The sequence below is a fragment of the Maylandia zebra genome, linkage group LG19, assembly GCF_041146795.1.
Source record: "Maylandia zebra isolate NMK-2024a linkage group LG19, Mzebra_GT3a, whole genome shotgun sequence".
NCBI lineage: Eukaryota > Metazoa > Chordata > Actinopteri > Cichliformes > Cichlidae > Maylandia > Maylandia zebra.
In genome coordinates, this window is record NC_135185.1 from 21658396 (window position 1) to 21679004 (window position 20609).

General features: G+C 40.9%; 2 protein-coding genes across 2 annotated transcripts in view; one reads left to right on the top strand and one right to left on the bottom strand.

The window, feature by feature from the left end:
• Positions 1-4839, top strand: part of slc25a21 (solute carrier family 25 member 21) — an 85406-nt gene extending 80567 nt beyond the window's left edge. The window contains exons 9-11 of the mRNA XM_004540214.4: positions 1175-1356; positions 2859-2911; positions 3314-4839. Of these exons, the coding sequence (XP_004540271.1) occupies positions 1175-1356; positions 2859-2911; positions 3314-3375 (297 nt within the window). The 3' untranslated portion in view covers positions 3376-4839. The remainder of the gene's footprint in view (positions 1-1174; positions 1357-2858; positions 2912-3313) is intronic.
• A 2999-nt stretch (positions 4840-7838) lies between these two features.
• On the bottom strand, positions 7839-16073 carry pax9 (paired box 9). Its single transcript, XM_004540215.4, has 4 exons — positions 15894-16073; positions 14681-15295; positions 12531-12670; positions 7839-8868 (listed from the first exon to the last, which is right to left on the bottom strand). The coding sequence occupies exons 1-4, from the start codon at positions 15895-15897 to the stop codon at positions 8614-8616; spliced, it is 1014 nt and encodes a 337-aa protein (XP_004540272.1). The 5' UTR covers positions 15898-16073; the 3' UTR covers positions 7839-8613.
• Positions 16074-20609: the final 4536 nt, after the last annotated feature.

Here is a 20609-nt window from a genome sequence, read left to right on the forward strand (position 1 = left end):
CAGACAACTGTACTATTTTCAAGAGGAGGGTTACAGTGGGAGGCCAGGCTCTGCTAAATTTTCAACATTTTTCCAATGACGCATGATGTACAGAAAACCAAGTGGTCATCTTCTGTGAATGATAATTATGTGGCTGGATGACTCAAATAGCTCCCTTCTTAGATTGTGGCAGTTGCTTTTTGGGAATTATCCGTCTCGATGCACATTGATGGAGCGATCCTGTTTGTTAGATGCTAACAGTGGCCATTGTCGAGACAGCAAAAGCAGAAATATTGCGGACGTTGTGCAATTCACAGGCTGAGCTGATAGTGGTGTTTCTTCAAAGGCCTTGTGTCAGCAACATGAGCAATGAGCTTGCAACTCAAACTTGTCTGCAGTCGAATTCAGACTGTCGAGTCCAGGTTTCTCTCATGTGGCCTTTTGACTAACAGAGGAGGCAGATAGCACACTGCCATCATTCACAAGTGAATGTGTGAGGAGATGTTTGCTTAAGGCTGTTAGGAAGTGGGTTGATGGGTGTACTTAGGCCACAGTTACGTTGCCCCCTTCTCCACATCCCACTTGAAAAAAAATAGAAAAAGTGGGATTAGCTGTTGATTTACCACGGCTCTCAGGGTGTCCAGCCGCTTGAGAAAGGCCTGGACCAGAGAGGCTGCTGTCATTTGTAAAAATATCCTGGCCAATTAGCTGTCAGAGCTCTCTGAGTCTGGGCTTCTTTGGTACAGTAATACCCCTGTGCCGAGTCACAGCCCAATTACCCAAATTGTCCCCATATGCCTCCCCAGTCTGCCTGCATGAACCCTGTTTATAAATCCTCTGTCTTGGCTCCCCGGTGAACATGTGCTTCTGCTCAGCCAATCAGAATGCTGCACTGCAGTCAGGAAGCACTAATCTGCCCCCCGCTACCATAAAATGATCAGGGCTTTCATGCAAGCTTTGCAATCATATGCACAAGTCCCCTCATGCTCTCCCCCACATTCGCTCATAGACGTAGACACATAATGTCTCAGCGCTGACTTTGTCAACTCCCTGTCACTACTTTCCTTTTTATTTCCAAAAGCTCTATTTGCTGTTTATGTTTTATGGGACCAAATTTAACCCTGTGGTTCACACTTTAAAAATATAAGTGTCACCCTTAAAAAGGCATACCTAATTTTATCTCCTCCTTTTTCAGGACCCTACCCTAGAGTTCCTGCGCAAGTTTACCATCGGCCTGTTGTCTGGGACCATCTCCTCCTGTGTGAATATTCCCTTCGATGTAGCCAAGAGCCGGATCCAGGGCCCCCAGCCAGTGCCAGGAGAGATCAAGTACCGCACCTGCTTCCAGACCATGGCACTAGTGTACCGCGAAGAGGGGTATGGACACATGTGGGAGGAGAAAAACAGGGGATGTTCGGGACAAAAGCTGGAATGCTGATTCATTCAAGAATTAATGAGCCACTTTGTCTGTTTTGTTAGCAGTCGATAGTTGGTTATCTGCCAAACTGGCTGTCAGAGAAGACAAATGTACCAGCTGGAGCTACAAGTTAGCAGGGTTTGATTGTGTGGAGTGACTTTCCTACACTAAATACAGCAAAAAAGCACGAATAGCTTCATGCAAAACTGTGATCCAGTGAATGGAAACTAAATAATGATGTTAGATTCTGGGCCGTATTCCCCATGAGTACGATCATACATTTCTGCAGCCTGTCAGTTGTTTAGTAAATGTTAACATATTTTCATGCCTCAAAGAATGACAGCTCTAAATGGAAGCTTCAAGGAAAGATGTATGTTATGCTAGCAATTGCCTCAGGCTTTCCACTTTCCCCCATGCTGCTCCGCTAGACAAGGGCCAGCGATATGTTTGTAGTTAGTGGATGTTGTTAGTATAGAGGTTGTTGCAAGAATGGCACTGAAATGTTGTCGTTGCAGGGGTGCATGGATGGTGCCCCATCCGCCACATCCAGTCCCCTTCTCTAACACAACACAGTCCCAGCTAATTAGTGGTCCCTATGGGAGACGTCGTTAAGCAGACCCTAACGAGCCGCACGGCGCTCCACGGGTCAATCTAATCAGACAGAGGGCCAGGGAGGAAGTGGGTCGAGCCTTATTAACGCCATCAGTGGCGGGGGCAGGGAGCGGGACAGGGAGCACGAGGCGGAGGCGGACAGCCACTGATCACCTTGAATGCATTAAGGAGCAGGTACTCGGTAGCGCTGGCCGCTGGACCCTATATACCTGATGGAGTGACAGACAGGCAGCGCAGCAGACAGACAGACTGACAGACAGGCTCTCACATGTATACTCATTCATGCATTCACAAGCAAGAGCACAGGCGCATGTATACAACCAGCATATGGAAGGACTCAGATCAGTCAAACACTTCCAAAAACAAATAGATTTATCATGTAAAAATGACTCTATTCAGAACTTGCTTATTATAATAGCGAACTGTAAGTATTGATGCATTGCATACATTACATCTAATAAAGCTGGGGCTTGATTCATGAATTGCTAGGCAGCTTCTGAATTTCTTTTTTAGATCAAATGATAATAGATTATCATACACAAGAGTTCACTTACATTGGTTTTCTTTGAGATCTGCAAAGCATCTAAAATGATATTTAATAAATGAAGTGATGTCAGAGGTTTAAAATTTGCCTCTGAGTTGTGCTGGATTTGACATATGAAGTAGGACACATGAGAAGTACTTATGTGCAGTCTAAAATTTACACACCACCACTCCATTTGCACTAATTTACATTTCAACTCCATCGCAGCACAGCCATTACGCAAACTGAAACGATTTACATATACTGGATTCTAGCTAAAATCTTTGCACATTAACACCTTACAGCTTTTCTTTCCTTTCTTTGCAGGTATTTGGCACTATACAAGGGATTGGTTCCCAAGATAATGAGGCTTGGACCAGGTAAGAAAAAAAAAATTCCTCGTGTTAATATTGAAATCATTGTCATCCTCACATCTGTCACACCTGTTGCAGCAGATAAGGCTGGTGAAGAGAGCGATTAAGCAAGAAAAAGCCTTCCCTTAAGCATATTAGCATTTCAACTTTGCATGCAGTGCTTCCAGTGAAATAAGGCTGTAGCAAACACTATTTCCTTCTCAGCAGATTCCAAGGAACAGTATTTACATAATATTCCACAATAATAAGCTTTAAATGGAAATACAGTGAGCTAGAGATACCGTCCACCTCCTTTGTAAACAAGTGCTACAAGCTTTTCACATGTTCCTGCTCTCAGAAACTCACTGGGGAAGTAAAGCCTCTGAAAATCAAATTCACAACGGGTACTTCTCTTATATTCTCTCACAGGTGGAGCAGTAATGCTGTTGGTCTATGAATATGTGTCTGAGTGGCTGCAGAGAAACTGGTAACAAAACAGGGAACCCCACAATGGTGCCTTATGAACTGTGTCTTATTGCAAGTATCGTTACCTGATCAGAGTCATATCGGAATAAATTCGATATTTTTTTTATCTTGAATACAAAAAACTCAAATTACCAAATCAGCATTATATTATGTTTTAAAATGCAGCTTTCATTTCCCACATTCAAAATGCTACAACACATTTTGAGTCTGAAGGAACTGTTCTAATACCTGAAAATAGTCTTCATTGAGTTTAAAATCATTGACAAATCAGTGTTCCTAATGAAGTCATGCATTAACATAGTGTTTTCACATTTCATTGGTTGTAGTTCTCATGTTTTTCTTCTTTTTTGGGCTCATCTCACTGGTTTGGTGCAACAATCACAGATTAAATAGACAAAGACAAAGTAGACTGAGCTGAACGCTTCAGAATATGAACTCTATTTATATAGAAATACTTGAAATGTGTTCAAATGACATAAAACACCAAAAATAGAGTGATGGCATTTTTATGATTATCCTGATTTCTGTCTATTTACAGCTATACTTGAACATATATCCTCAATTAAGATGAGTTTGTACAACGATCAATCTCCAGTCTCCTATTTTATCACATTATAATATATATATATATACATATTCATCTTTTTATGGTATATGTATTCATAAATGCAAATACAAGATGCAATCAGGAAGTTCAGACATAGTGTAGAGTAGAAATCATATTTAAATTTAAATTCAGCAGCCTTCAAGAACACCTCATTGTGCAGCAAAGCACTGCTCCCAGTGCTACTGCAACTTTTGGAGGATTCCTTGGAAGTCTGCTTATTGATTACACCTATCTTCATCCGTGTACTACTGAGCCTTAGCAGAAATAGTGTTTTAATGTCTAACAAGAACACTGACGTTATGAAAGCTTATTGCAAAAGTTATTAATGCATATGTTTTTGCAAGTTTGTTCTTAATACACGGATCAAACTTGGCACCAGAAGCCCATGGCATCGCAAAGGCACGCGGAGAGTCTCTTTTGATGTCGTTCCATAATTATACTGGATGCTGGGGGCAAACCGTCCTGCCTGAGACAATCAGTCACAAAACTGTCAACATCTTTGAGAGCTTCCTGTTTTCCACGTTATTTAAAAAAAAAAAAACAACAACAACAATTTAACATGCAGTTCAGTTTTTTCAATAATCATTTTCTGGCTTTGTCAAGAAAAGTGCTATGGAAAATATGAAGGTTTTGGTGCACCCTGCACCATGAAAATGGACAGTATTCGATGGGATTCTTCTGTTTTTAATGTACCTCCAAAAAAAATATCTGAGTTTTATATGTTTTCAAGGTTTTATTGATAAAATGTTGTGTGGATTTTCCTTTTTAAGACCTTCCTGAAAAAAAACCCTCAAATCAAAAACAACAACTGGACAGTTCTTTCATGTATTGGTAACAAATAAAAAGAAAAAATGAACCCACATTTTCGTCACTGTATAATTGTGTGTTGCGTGTCCTGTAACAGTAGATTCGTGTTGTTGTTTTTGTCTTAACTGGGACCGTTTCATCTTGGCATCGATATAAGAATATCCCCTTTCTACAGTTTGCCACTTCATCACTCTCCTTTTTGTCATCCGAGCGCTTCGTAGCCAACTTAGTGTCAGTCTTTCTCTCTCTGGCGGGTAGTCAGCGCTCGAACATTTAGTGCAAGCTAAAATAACAAGCCCCAAGAATTCAAATGGGGCTGCAGGGATCGAGGGGGTTACCACACACATTCTCTTTCTCTCTCTCTCAGTCTGTTTCTTATACAAATATTCAAAAACACATATATACACACACCTGTTGCACAGCCTTAGGCATAGTGGCTTCTCGAAGAGACTCATCTTAACTTCATCTGGTAGCTGGTATAGTGAGCCACGTTGGCATTTGACAGTCATCATTAATGTGGGAGTCACTCTCTGCCAAAATGGAACGGCTCCTAGTTTTTGCTTAGGGGCCTGCGGTGAGAGACTAACAACTGTGGCTTGAAGACTGATGGAATTGTAAGAGCTTAACCTGTCCTTTATGTAATGGAGTTCTGAATCTGTATCTGTATTTTAAAAGCTTGTGAAACTTTACCATGAATTCCCTGCACACTGCAATAATCATAAATCTTATAAGTCTCCCTCACGTCATTTTCTTTGCGCCCTTTTTATGGATTTTCCCACCCTCATCTGTAACATCTCAATTCAGTGGCTCCGCTTTGACAAGGCTGCAACCTGGGCATGGCTCTACCTGCCTTTCCCAGTGCAAATGTGGTTAATGATTAGTATATTAAAATGTCTGCAATTTACACTGTAGGTAAAAAGCAGTCAGCCATGCACACACACACACAAAGACACGGCACCAGACGTGATTTTTAAAAACACGGCACTTATTTTTTTCCATTTTGCTCACCTGTCTCCTCACTGTTGTTGTTTTAAGACATTAAGAAAACATTCTGGCTGTTGTCAGCTGCTTTTAAAAGTGTTCATTGAGCAGAAGCACGCATGAAGTCCTGTATTCAGCCGGTATTACTTTCTCTGCTCAGTGTTACTCTGTAAATGGCTGTCTTGCTTCTAATTGCATGCGGAGAAGTAAAGATAACCATATGACACTGAAGTCAGACTCAACTTAATTAATTGTAAACACGTGTCTGCCCTTATTATTTTTTTTTTAAGTACGCCTTTTAGACCTCTCTTTCCATAAAGCTGACCAACATTAAACTACAAGAGCAGGGATTGTTAGACTTTCGAGAAGCTTCCTCCTGTCTAGAAAACACACTGTTCCTGTTTTTTGAATACTGTTGTCAATTAAGACAACCACATTTTAATTTTGTTCTGTGAGTCAGACTAGACTAACAAGGCTGTGTGCAGTTCATGTAGCTTAGTTGAAAGGAAAAGTTGTTTGGCCTTGTTGTGTGTCGGCTGAGGTAAAGAACAGAGCGTGTAACGACTCTTTCATGCCACTCAGAGACTTAACTATCATTTGCCGTTCATGATGGATGGTGGATGGTAAAAGGGTGGCCGTGATGGCTGGCTGGTACAGCGAGTGAACATCTCGTCTCTGTGATGTGGTTCACATACGGTCAAAGAAACACTACGATCCCTGAGCAACGGTCCGTGACCACTGGATGCGGGGAAGACTGCTTTCCAAGTCAAATCAGCTCCTGCATGGGGAGGACTGTTGACACTGTCACGTGCAGAGGCTGTTTATGCTGTATCGCGGGAGGGAAAGAAAAACTGAGCCGCGCACCTACTGAACCATCGGCAGCAGGTAATGCTATGCGAAAGAGCTGGGTAAGCACCTATATCAAGTTATCAATCTACAACTTCAACTAAAGCCCAGTTTGTGTAAATCTGTGGTTTCCACTGCAGGGCTAGACAGGGCTTGCCAGACTCACTCGTAATTTATTACACTACACTCTTCCCCCCTCTACACTTTCAGAAAGTATTTTTGCATCATTTTGCAAACATGTCATTTGTCAGATGGCCTATGTGCTTTTCCTTTGTAATGAACACGTTGAGTTGGCCCTGACAGTCCTATTTGGCCCTTTATGTGGCTGCTGGAGGTTCGTGTTTGGGTCACATGTCTGATGACCTTGGAAACCGCAGGCCAATGAGTCTATTTGTGGCTCTCTGAATGTACATGGACTGCACCTGACCCCAGGAGTCTAGGACTCTTGGGCACACAGATCTCAAATTTGTTTGAAAAGCTGATATTTTTATTTACTATTTTTCCCACAAAACCATATGAAAAAAATTCTATGACTTAAAATGGTTGAAAATTATAATGCATGACATTAGGCTGTTATTATTATTTTTTAAAGACAGCAGGGCTCTACTGGAATTAATATTCTATGTTTCAAAGTATAAATATACACTGCATTTTGACTTTTTTTCAGTTTGGTTGCAGTGGGAAATGTCCAAAATTCTCTTATGTTTTCCACATTTTATTCATTTGTGTTTTATTTTTATTTATAATTTTTATGGGAATAATCTGTTAAAATAGTGCGAACCCAAATTACTCAAATTGTGTTTTTGTCACTCTAATGCACAGGTATAATTTTTTATGCTTACAGAAAGGACCGCATTAAATGTAATGAGGTGAGAAGACATGTACCCATTTTTAATGGCCAAAGGACTTTCAAAGAATTGCTTCAAGTGGTCGCAAACACTCGTGCTCCCAAAGCATTTCTGATGAAGTTTCCTAGTGAGCCATGACGCATGGTAATAGAAAATACAGGCCTTGTCAGCGTGCACACGTCTTTTTTTTTTTTCTTTTATGGAAAGCAGTTTCCTGCTCATGTAAAACAGGCCAGTAGGCCACAATGCCCTGAGTCTAGAATAGCTGGAAGAAAAAGAGATGAAATATTTTTAGCTGTGATGGTGCACTTGTTTTCTGTTCTCCGAATAATAAGTGTTGAGGAATCCCCAAACAGCCAGAAAACTCCACGAAGACCAATAAAAGCCAAACAATTTAATAAGATACATTCAATTTCATTGTGCAACATTTGACAATTAATTATGTTAATGCTCTAGACTCCAATGTGCCCAATGCCAATTCTGTCTAAATGTGCGTGGAGATGTCCATGCTTTCTGTAAGACTAATTGCACTTCATTCAACGTACCTTTAATCTAATAAATAAACTTCCCTTTGAAGCTCTTGCATAGGCTACACTTTTAGAGAAGTGGAAAACAACGCTCCATAACAGAGTTACTTTTATCAAATCATAAACAAAAAGCATACAAACATAAAAAAACAATAGCAATTATTATTATTAAGCACCCTGAAACACTAATGTAAAGTTTTTTTTCCCTTTTCTTTGATTCTGTATTCATGAAGTTATACATTACCCCATTTTGCCCAGAGACATTTGCAGATGTGCAGTAAAGAATCTGAGAGGAATTATGTTGATGGGTGGTGTAGCAGTCATATGTCAGTCTTTGGAACACCTGTCCTGCAAGTACTTTTAGACAACACATTTGCTGTAAAAACTGACAGGCTTTTTATTCGTTGTGTGTCTTTGGTCTGACTGCGCTTAGCTCGGAGGGGCATCATATACCCAGTGGCGCAGAGTCCTGGGGCCGAGTCCTTCATAGAAAGCTGGCAGTGGGAGTGGAAAACAGTTGCCACCACGGACAGACTTGGAGTTGAATGTCCTCTCCGTCTCTCACCCAACCCACTCCCCTTCATACCCTCCCACCCCCCTTTCTCCCATCAGTCTGTGGAGTTGACTTCACAGCACCGAGGCGGCGACTGGGTGGATGGCGTCACGGTTGGCTGACATCCTCTTGAAGGCCAGCGGGGTGGCAATGTCACAGCTGTGGGGAGATAGAGCATTGCCACTGGCTGGCTGCCACGTGGGTCCGGTCACATAGGCCGACGTGGTGGCGCTGTACCCCATGTAGGGTGACACTTGGGTGGGAGGGTGGTAGGGAGGGATGCTGGGTGCTGTGACATAGCTGTTCACTGTGGGCAAGCCATTCGGCATCTGGGATTTAAAGAAGAAAGGGGAAAATAAGATTAAGATAAGAGCCTCTTAATTATAGGTTTAAAAAGTCACTAATAACTCATTTCATCATTAGTCATTTTCCTTTTCTAAAAAATGATCAAAAAGAAATTGTTTGCCACAGACATTTTCCTAAATAGGGACTGTAATAAGTTCAAAAAATTTCTGCCCATCCCAGGGAAACACACAAAAGCAGCTGCTGTAATTAGAAAAGGAAAGAAAAACTGGGGCAAGCTGTAGAAGAAAGTGAAAGTGATGTTGGTTGAATTATAAACAGCAGAGAGCTTAATTCTAACTTCACAGCTACCACATGAAAATAAATATTTTCCCAGTTTCGGGAAGCATACGTGCACTATATGGAGCTTGTTTTCAACTCAAAAGTGGATATTGCACCAGTGTTGCTGATAAACTGCGCCATATGATGGGCGACAGGCTGGTTGGGGGCGGCACTTAAAGGATGTCATGACAGACTGAGAGGGAAAAGGCACGCACAGGGGAAATATCATGGTTCGAACCAGGAATGGGCTTTGCTTCTCTGGCACAGCGACAGGACTTAACTTGAGGAATTCACCAAAGCATTTCAGCAGGGAGGCAGAATTTCTGTTCCTGGGTGGTCCCGGACTACTGAGAATTATTTCTATACAACTGGGATCTTTTCTGTTCCTCTCACTTATTTTCATAGACTTGCTTGACTGACAAAGTCACTGGCAACTATCTTAAAAGAGATATGAAAAATTACCTTCCTAACTGGCATTTGCGGTGATTATAAAAACACAAGTACAGAGAAAAAACTGCGTGTGTGTGTGTGTGTGTGTGTGTGTGTGTGTGTGTGTGTGTGTGTGTGTGTGTGTGTGTGTGTGTGCATGTGCATGCCTGGGCCTGGGCCTGGGCCTGCAGGTGTCTGTGGGTCTGTACTGGGTGGCTGTGGGTGTCTGGGGCAGTTGTTTGTGGGTGTCTGACCATGTGTGTATGAGTATGCGGGTGTTTTGTATCATAACTTCACTCAAATATACTGAAATGTATTTCATTAAGTCCTGTACAGACAGCCCATTATATTATTCTTGTTTTTTTCCAATTTAAATCAACAAATGTAATTAAACAGTTTCCCCAAAATTAACACATTTCCACTCTTGAAAAACATCATATATTACACACAGCCTAGTGTTTGCACATGGTATACTTATACATACAGACACACATTCGGCTCATGGCAATGTCTATCTATCTATAGGTATAGATATAACATAGATATAGATATATAGTATATAGAGAGAAAGAAAAGAAAAGAAACTCCCTTTCAGTTTTACGCAACTGACTACTGCAAGAACACAACTAACTGCAGCCTCCGGAACGACCACATAGTTGAATCAACACCTGTCTGACACAAAGTCAACAAAATCAAACGAGTATACAAAAGGCGAATTTATGGGACTGATCTTGTATCTGATTGTATAATTTATAAGGCGGACCTGTTCTTTCATCCTCCGCCCTCCGTATATATAAAACGTTTTTAAACTTGAATTACATCACTTGTACTTACTTTAACATTACTATTAAAAAGTTTTAAAATTCATATTAATAATAATAACATTAAAGTGTTTCATTGTTATGAATAATAATAAAAATAAATAAAACACTTGGTGTATTTGGTCGACTATGCGACAAAATACTTTAGCGAATTTACTGCTGCTCTAATCCCTGTATTTCTTTTTTAAAAAAAATAATTTAAACTAAACTTCAGGACATTTACGAGTTTGTTTGTTTGTTTTTTTGTTAAATTTCTAGAGAGTACAAATTTTAAATATTTTTTTTAGATATATATAATATGTAGGCTATGTTTTGTTAAACATTTCGCCTCTTTCAAGCGTTTTTAAAACACTTTTGCATTAACTCCGAGCCGCGGTTCGTGATTTAACCTTAATCTGTGTTAATGATGCTCGCAATCTTGCAGAGAAGCACACACGGGTGCATCTGCCCGCTTTGCCTTAAGAGCAGAGGCCAAAGGTTTCTAGCCGCGGTCTTGGTCCTTATGGAAAAATAGGTGTTAGGAAATTTGTCAGAAATGTAAAGCCGTCAAAGGTTTTCATTGGCCAGGTTTGGTTAGTTTTCTTAGCTGAAAGTCAACCTTTAGAAAAATTAAAAAAGAAAACCAAAAACAACAAGTTCCCTGCTGCTGCAAGAAAGATCGTGCTTTGAAACTGGTGGTAAAAAGTGACTTGTAGTTTGATAGATACAAAGTTGTTTAGCCATCTTGTTTGAACACGATCCTGGCAAGAGCGCGCACTTTCCCTGCGTCTCAGCCTGTCTGACAAACACAAATTTAACAAAGTCTAAAGTCACATTAGATCTTAGCAGGCTGCAGAGTCTGCATGTATAAAATCGGAGTGATGGGGCACATTTTAATCCTCAGTGTTTTGGTGGAACAGTTCTTGCTTCGCCATTCTTTGTTTTTCATGCAATAAACTGTGTAATTTATGGAGTTGTTATTTTCTGCATTTAATGGCTCACTTCTGTTTTTGTATAGCTGCTTGGCTAACCGCTCAGACAGTTATTGTGCGTCCACTTTGAGCGCTCCTAATCTTCCAGCATCGGTTCAATCTTTTTTTTTTCCTTCATAATGAGAATGAAAAGCCCCCCATGATAAAGTAGCAAAATAAATGATGTGCATGGAAACGTTTTCTGTCAGTGACCAGAATCACAAGCCCTTTCAAAATAAAAGAAGAAAAGGAAAGCATGCGCACACAAGCGTGATTTGGGAGGGAAATGACATTAAAGGCCTGCGATGAGTGGTGTGTAGACCTGCGTTAGTTTTAGATAGAAAAGCGGAGATAAAGCTGAATAAAAATCTATCCAATCACTTTCAGACTTGCAGCTTATTGAGTTTGGCCATATACATTTTATTAAAGCTACATAACATTAGGAAATAAAACGAAAAACATCTTAAGTTGCATGAAAGTCAGTAACGATTCGTGTATTAATTTTTCACTATTGTATGTTTGAGTCGGCGTTTTTAGCGTGGACTAACCGCTCCAGCAAAATAACGAATGCACCGGACGCTTAGAGCTGCAGGACTGCCATTAAGGACACAACAATATCCCAAAGCCTACTTTAAAACTCACAGACAAATGACGGGATGATGGTTGTCGTTGACTAGGCTACAGCATTAAAACCAGCCAATTCAAATACTGCATAATTTACCAGGGAAACGAAAACAGGAGGCAACTGGCTCTTATTCAGGGGTCCAGCCATTGTCTCGAGTGTGAAGCACGCTACACTTAATTTTCAAAATCCTAAAAGTTAATAATAACTAGGCTATTTAAACCCCCTTTGATGTGCTTATTGTTAAATAATCTGCTCTGTAATCATCCATAAAAGCACTGACCAAGCAGCAGGGCCTAAACGAACTGCCCCTTGTAAAGCCAGAATAAAAAAAAGAGAAGAGAGAGTGAAATAAAAATGCACCCCAGCCAGCAGAAGGAGCGCATTAATGCTGTGAAATGGGAAGTTTCCATGCTAACTGTTAAAATAGAAGAATACTCAAGTCTGCAAGTAGATTAATAGCCTACACTCTTTTCGCTCTTTCTGTACTCCTGATTAAAAAAAAAAAAAAAAAAAATTAAAAATTGAGATTTCCACTTTTTTACCTGTGTGTATTTTGCCTCAGGTTCTAAATGCGCCTTATCCACGCCATTGACTAGTGGAGAGCTTGCTGGTAGGAAATTAGTCCTGTTAATAGCGCTCCATTCTTCTAGTTTGGTGCTGGGAAAGGATGGACTGTCACTAACTGGGAGGGGGGCAAAAGAGAAAGAGAGAAGAGAGGGCGGTCAGGAGGAGACTGTGCTAAGGTTAGGGGGAAAAAAGACCGGCACAGGCCGCTGCTGTGATTCATGCATCCGTTAACCGCAGGTTAGCCAGGTTGCACAAGACAATAAACCCTGTGACATTCTGAACTGATTATTTGTCAATTTAGGTATGAATAGCACGTAGGTTGAAGGTCTTTCCTGTGCGTAATGCTTCTTTAAATGTTTCCTTGAGCCATTAAACAATTATCTTTGTATTATCTATTATCCGATGTACTGTATTTCAGCCGAGTTTCAAGTGTATGAAACCTAGACTCTGTATTATTTTTTTCAAAAATTTTCCAGATGTCTGAAATTGAGATAATCTCTTCTGAAAATAAAAGTTTGGGGAAAGTATTTTTTGCCTGATAATTGCCTTTTGTCGTAAATTTATATTTTTCTTTAGGGCTGTGAATGAGAACCTAACACAAAGGTGAAATTATCTGTCATATTTTTAATTATGTATTTATTTATTTTATTCGTCGTAAAGAAAATGTGCTCAGAATACATGGGACTAAATGTAGTTGGGGTTTTTTTTTAATCCATTTCTTTTTTTAAGTTATGGCTAAAGCGACTCCCTCTCTCTGGGTCAAGGATATTAGAGAAAAAAAAATTGTCTCGCTGTCGGAGACAAATTGAATTGACTTTCATCGTCTCCTTCTTGTGCATGATGGGCACACTACATAGATTCCCCGTTGTTTACTGTGAGAGAAGCCATCACAACAATTTCGACAAAGAGCTGTAAACAAACTGCGTGCTGCACATATTAATATTATAACACTCTGCGACTTTATCAACCCTCGGGAGTTTTGAATGTGTTGTCCGTGTGCGTAAAAATAAAAACTACCCTAGACAAAGCCACTAATATTTTACATTTTTAGCCGTGCACGTGTTTTATTTTATTTTATTTCCTATCATTTCCATTAATTCCAAACCCATTTTAAAAAAGTATGTGGCAAATCTCTCACTTTACTAAATGTACTAAAAACTTCAACTCAGCGTTCAAAAACCTGCCACAAGCATCTGCTAATAATTTAGAAATGCATAAATTGTTTATAAAGGCAGCCCCTCAAAACACTGTTCTCCCCCCACCCACCCCCACCCCGTGAGCTTTCGTGGATATCTGCTTTACATTTATGTTATTTATATTGCTCGAGTGAAGCTTTGCATGGCGGTGGAAGTGGAAGAGGCCGGGGCGTGTTTCTGCATGGCAGCCCTGAATCCTGACAGCAACAGGATTGCGGCAATGGACTGACAACACTTCCCTTCCTGCCACTGGAAAACAAGCTCTTAGAAGAAGCCCTCTCACACCACCGAGCCGACCATTAGCACTGATTTATGCTGGATCCTGTTTCACTGTTTCCAAAACAACTGCGGTTTTGTTGAGTACAAGGCAAAGTTATCTGGGCCTACCTGCATGTGGACAAAACACAACCCACGCAGCAGAAAACCCATTCTAATGCGAGATACTTATTTGAGGCCTGAATCGGGAAAACCGCTGAATGCACAGTTCTGCACAAAACGACTCGCTCCAAGTCATGGCAAACATTCAGCACACCTCATTTTGATACACTTCGTCTCACCGCCTTTCCCTCCGCTGTCCCTCTAATATTCCACATCCGCCTCTTAATTATTCTTGCAAGCTGGACCATCTGTTTCTGAACTAACCTGCCTCCTTTTAAAATCAATATCAGCAGGCAGGTCAAATGGCATTTAAGCTTTCTATCTCCAAAAAGGCCTGTGGGTTTATAACGTTCCAATAGTTACTTTTGGAGGCCTATAAAAACAATTACACTAACTCAAAGGGAGAAAAAAAACACAAGTGCCGGTTTTATTCCAAATACACACACACATACACACACACATTCGCACTCTTGCGCGCAAAACCCCTTCAAAAGTTGGTTATATGTGGTGCAATAAACAAATGTAACCGCCCTCCATGCAGCCATGCTTACTTTGTTGCTCTGTAATAGACCGTATCCCCAGAATATCAGTTACAGAGTGCGAGGAAGGCCATATCCTGTGCATGGCCATGTGTCCGGGAAGGGTGGGCATGCCAGGGGGAGTGGGCACTTTGGACGTCGGGTATGAGTATAAGTGGTTGTAGGGTAACGTTGGTTGTGGCGGTGGATGAGGCGCCTGCTTGCCCGACTCATACTGGCTCTGCTGGGACAGATTCCCAATCTTGTTTCGGAGGATCCGACTGATGGAGCTAACGGAGGGCAGGTTGAACTTGTCGCAAACCCCGTCAGCGAGTAGCCTGTCCCGGATCTCCCAGGCAAAAATCCCCGGGTCTCTCTGCTTGTATGTCCGTATGTGTTTGACAACGGTGGGTGTGGTGACCCGCGGCTTGCTGCCTCCGATTGCCCCCGGGAGGATGGAGCCGGTCTCGTTGTAGCGAGCCAGGATCTTGCTGACACAGCCGTGGGACACGCGCAACTGCCTGCTGATGTCACAGGGTCGAATCCCGAGTTGGGCCAGCTCCACTATCCTGAGCCGGATGGCGTTGGGGAGCGGCCTGCCGTTTACGAAAACACCACCGAGTTGGTTCACTTCACCGAAGGCAGGCTCTGGTGTCAAAAACAAACACACAGAAGGGCACAACAGTGAGACAGCGATTAGGTAACCAACCCAAGGCCCTCCACACTGCTAACGACCCCTTATTTATAATATAACAGAATATTTAAATAATATATTCTTATATTACAGATATGAATTTCAGCAGATATGCTGATAGTTTATTTGTGTCTCAGTCAACATATTTCAACTTTTGTTATTTATATACGACGGGGGGGGGGGGGGGGGGGGAATCAACCTTCTCACATTTGCACTTGATTTTAAACTTGAATTTTTGTTTTTTCAGCAAAGTTTTCACTCCCGCTAAACAACTGAAGTTATGGATCAACTGTGTTAAGTGATCGCTGATAGCTGTCGTTCATGCAGGGTAGATTTCACACCGATGTCCGGTGGGAAGTGCCAAAATTCGTGCGTAACCTCCACATAAATACTCATCGCCCTGTTTTATATCCTCTGGATTAAAGACTAAACTAATCCGTCAAAACACCACAGACAATATCTCGCTAAATTCCCCCCACCTTGCTTTAAGAAGTTGCACCGATCGCTGCATCCCTGTCAAGAAACCAAAAAGCGATACAACACTGAACTCACCCATCGTGTTAAAGCCACAAATGAAGAATACGGTGTCCGCTTTGTGCCTCCTGCGTGGGTCCTGCTCCGCGTCCAGCGTGTCCACTTTCTAAAATCGCGTCCAAGAAAATCTTCTTGCGCGATAAGGAACAAGAGAGACAAAATTCTCGATCTGTTTCCTGACGGCGCTGGAGACAGGCTTACATTTCAATCTGTTGAAATCAGGAGGCTGGGCTTCCGAGGGTTCTCCCCCCGCTGATTGGATCGGACCCTCCCATTTGCCATCGAGTTTGCACAGACCTAAATTATCATTGGCCCAGAAGTTTGTCATGACAACTTCAGAGTGTCACACACACACACCCGGGTCCCTCTCATCCTGCTATCCAAAAAACGGGGACATGCCACCATGAATGGCTTTGTTTTTTTAGGCAGGTTGAGTGCAATCCAGTATCCGTACGGGATCGCATCTTCACTCTTTCAACAATGATGTGAAGATACCAACAAAAAAAAATGACAAACAGGTTCCTATTTGTGAGCATCACAAGGAAACACCAACTGAAATATTATGTGAATTTATTTATAGGGGGAAACCCCACAAATGTGTGCATTTTCGACCCCAGCAGTAACCGGTTTTATTTTATGCAGCTGTTTTTATAATAATCAGTTGCCTTTCAAAATAAAATAAAAGTTCAGCTCCAAAGACCCGACTTTGTGTGGCTTTATGCTCCGCCACACTAACTTTCATCTCAAGCTTTTAAATGGCATCATTAAGGAAATGGCAGGAAATGAATGATTGCTTTTCTGTAATGTAATTGGCTGGTTGATGTTTGTAAATTCTATCTCATTGCACTTGAAGGTTATCATAACTTTTTTCTTATTTGTCACCCAAGTATTTCTTTTCTTCTTCTTCTTCTTTTATTCTCTTTCAGGCGTCGAGCATAGACTGGCAGCAGACCAAACGCTCCAGCGATTTGGTGAAAATGAGGCGAATAAGTTTAATCTTTAGAATTTAATCTCTCTTGTCATGCAGTTTGAAAATACACGGCACAGTTAAAAACCATGGCCAGGTTTCAATTTTGTGCCCATTTGACATTAAGTATTATTTCGTTTTTTTTAGTCGGACACGTGTCAAAAGAAAAATACAATTCAAATCATTGTTTTTTTTTTAAACAATTATTTATTTTCACGTTTCTATTATAAGCTGCACGTCTCTTTAGGCTTAGCCTGCGCAAAGCAGGCCAATTTTTTTTAGCCAATTATGCCCAGCGAGCGTTAATGGAATGCAGGTTGTTAAGGTTCTTATGTGATAACATAATTACCTTTTATTTCTTAACCTTTACGCGATTGTCTTTCAAGCTCAACGTTTGCAGCTCAGTGTGTTATAGAGGGAATATTCCTTACTTTCACATGTTCAGCAGGCATGCACTTTCTGCACAGAAACCCCAGTTGCAAGCAATAAGAAAGATTTGTTGCTCCCCGACACGAGAAACAAACACACGCCATAATTTTGCGCCTTCGCTCACTCCCCGTTTTGACACATGCTTTGGATTTTCCGTGTCATATTTTAAGAAGGCCACGGTGCATGACTGACCTTCATCTCTGTACAATCTAAAGAGATCAGTGTGCATGTAAACATCAAACAGCACCCCTGCGCTGCAGTGCAATTAAGAATATTGTTGAAAACCTCTGCTAACATTAAACACCGAAGCGGCTTTGAGGGGCCAGAATGTACACAAAGTCTTTCTCGGTATTTGTTTCAGCACGCACAGCTCTGCAGGCTGGATGCTGGATGCCTATATTATGATTAGCTTTCCCACCTTTGCTAGGATCGCGTCAAACTCAGAAACTGAACAAATTATAGTGCCTCGACGGCAATGCAAGTCGGTTAGACATGTCTTTAAAAACGCGTAAATTACTTTTTCTCCCCACGCTGGAGTTGTTTTTGCCTTCATGAACGGTTATTTTTCACAAGAAGACCAGTTGGGGTTGTCTTAATGGACTCTTTCTTCTGTTTTATTTTATTTATTTTTTTGTTTGTTTTTATAAATGTATTTATCGCTGCATCACCTCTTGTGCACCCACCTGCCCACCCTCCTCCGCTCCCAGGCCGCTGATGCAACAAGGATAATGTTTACGGCGGGGAAACGTGCCCAACTTGTTTGCCTTGGGGTGCCTCTGGTAACTGAAATAACACAAGGTCAGGAGCGAGGGATCAAAGGTCTTCCCAAACTGCTTCATCTTCTGCATTTTTTTGGCCGGACGGGCATGCACCTTCCTCCCGTTTCTGTGACATAATACACGTCTAAGGTGAGGCTATCTGAAACTGGGTGACGTTTTAAAACAATAATAATAATAATAATGCTAGCGAAATACATGCTTTATCTGATTAATGGCACCGCAGCTATTAACATTTAAACGGTAGTAGACAGTGCATTTTTACGCAGTTGTTCAAAAATTCCCATAAATTAATTAAAAATAATGTGATTATTACAGTCAGTGAAACTGTTGCAAATTATCATGACTGTTATTTTTATAATAATTATTGTAAATTGTACTTTTATTAACGGTAAAACGAAACTAGTACTAATAATAATAGTGTATTCTTAAAGAATGCTGCTAGAGTGTATTAAACACATACAAATAAATTTTTAAAAAAATTGTGTCGTCACTATCAGACTAAATGTGTAAATAATAGTGGTTTAGCCTGTATGGAGTATGTTGGCATCAGTGAGCCTCCACGCACGATTTGCACACTCTACACGCCTGTACTGTTCACGAGCCCAGAATGGTCCGTGTCGAATTGAATTGTTCATACCTCAAGTGAAGGCAACGCATCACTTGTCAGACAAATTGCGTAATGATGGAGTCAGAGCTTCGTCCTGTGCTCTGCAGGAGAGAGCATAACCCAAATGATTTTCCTCTGTCTAATAAGGTTTCTGTGAAATCAGAGATGGATTGGTAACAGGCTTATCCTCTTGTCTATTCTGAAAAACAGTAGGCTTGTTGTTGGGTTTTTAAAGTTACAGTCTACACTTTTATTTTAAGACTTTAAAAAAAAAACCAAAGTATGTATATAGGCTACAGTATTAATGCTTCGTTAAAAACACGAACATGCTCTATTTGAAATAGTCCAGCTCCTGCAGGATGTACTGAGTCATGTTATTTGGTTCTATATGCTGCCAAGCAGACGACTGCATACCCCAGCGTTTGATGGCCCACACAAACAGCGTGCGTCCGGTGGTGTTGCGCACGCACAATGCCTGCGCAAGTGCAGCTCTTCCATAGCACGTCGAAATCCATAATTTAATGCTTGAGGGGTATTTTCTAAATAACATCACATCACATGCTTGAATTTCTAACACTTCCTCTGCTTGTTTGCACTGATGTGCCTTTGAGCCCCTTCAGGTTTTTCTTATTAAAGCTGTTTCTCTCTCTCCGTTTTTAAAACCAGGATGCTTTAATAACGTGGTCTATTTGAGAGCAAGACAATGGACCGTTTATTAATATTTTTATGAGCTCAAAAAGAAGACGACTTTAGGAATTGTAATTATTTGTTTCACTTGTTTATAGTTCCGTTCTTCTATTTGCCTTCAGTGGAATCGCAAGCTCCAACAGCTGTGTTTGGGAGCCACACATACTGCATGGCTGCACGTTTAACTCCTTATATTGCAGTTCACGTCAAAGTGCATGGCGTGGTTGTGATCGTTTTCATGAATATCGAAGCTACATATTATCAAAAATACCTAGTTTCGATTTACTTCTGCTTTTCTTCTTTTCCAAAAGAAAAAAACTGTCAGAAAACTGAACACTGGGATGTAATGCTGATGATAATCCATCAACACTCAGCAGATAAACATGTTAAGCTGTGAATGCTTATCGTGTAACATGCTGAGTGAAAAACGTAAGCGCTTCGTCCAATTTGCATTTCCAATGAAACAAACGGAAATTCATACGGTCCACGTCACATGAAGCCCACAACGCGATAATATTCTTCTTTAGAGCAAAGTTATGGGGTGTGCCTCATCCTCTTATTTGGAAAAACATATCCATAGGTTATAAACGACATCTTAAGGCCTCTATCTGGGTAGAGGGAAAAAATTAATTAGTGATAAGAAAGGGTTCCATGGTTTTGTTTACCTGTGCTACTAGCAAAACAGCCATAAATTCGGATGACACAGGCACTCTTACCACAACTATCCGCTTCGTGTGTGAGCGAAGTCACTAACCCACCTTTTCTTTTTAATTTCCTCATGTTCGACAAGTAAAGGCATGAGGAGCTCAGTTGTCACCACAAGGCTGTGGTGCAGCTATACAAAATTTTAAAAAACAACAAAAGAAAAAGCTGAACTAGACTCCCTGGTCTTGGTTTCTCAGGCTGTTAGACTGTTTTGGTATCTGCTAAACTGTAAACCCGTTAAAACAGTTGTGTGGTTGCAGGATTTCGATTAAGCCTCGTGGAAATGCAAAAGAAACTCTCAACATTAAACGCAACTTATTTCCCATGTGTCTTTTAGTTCCATTCAAAAATTGGTGCATCTAATTTTATATTAGCCCACTTTACTGGAGATGCAAACGTAAATCACTAACATTTATCTTACAAATCAATTTACGACTCAGACCGAATTAATTCAAAGATGGGAGGACATTCTAATTTTCGTGGATGCTGAAATAATCTCATAATAATTTTAAATAACGTTTTATTAACGTAACAGTCTAAATGATGTAATCTTTCTAAAA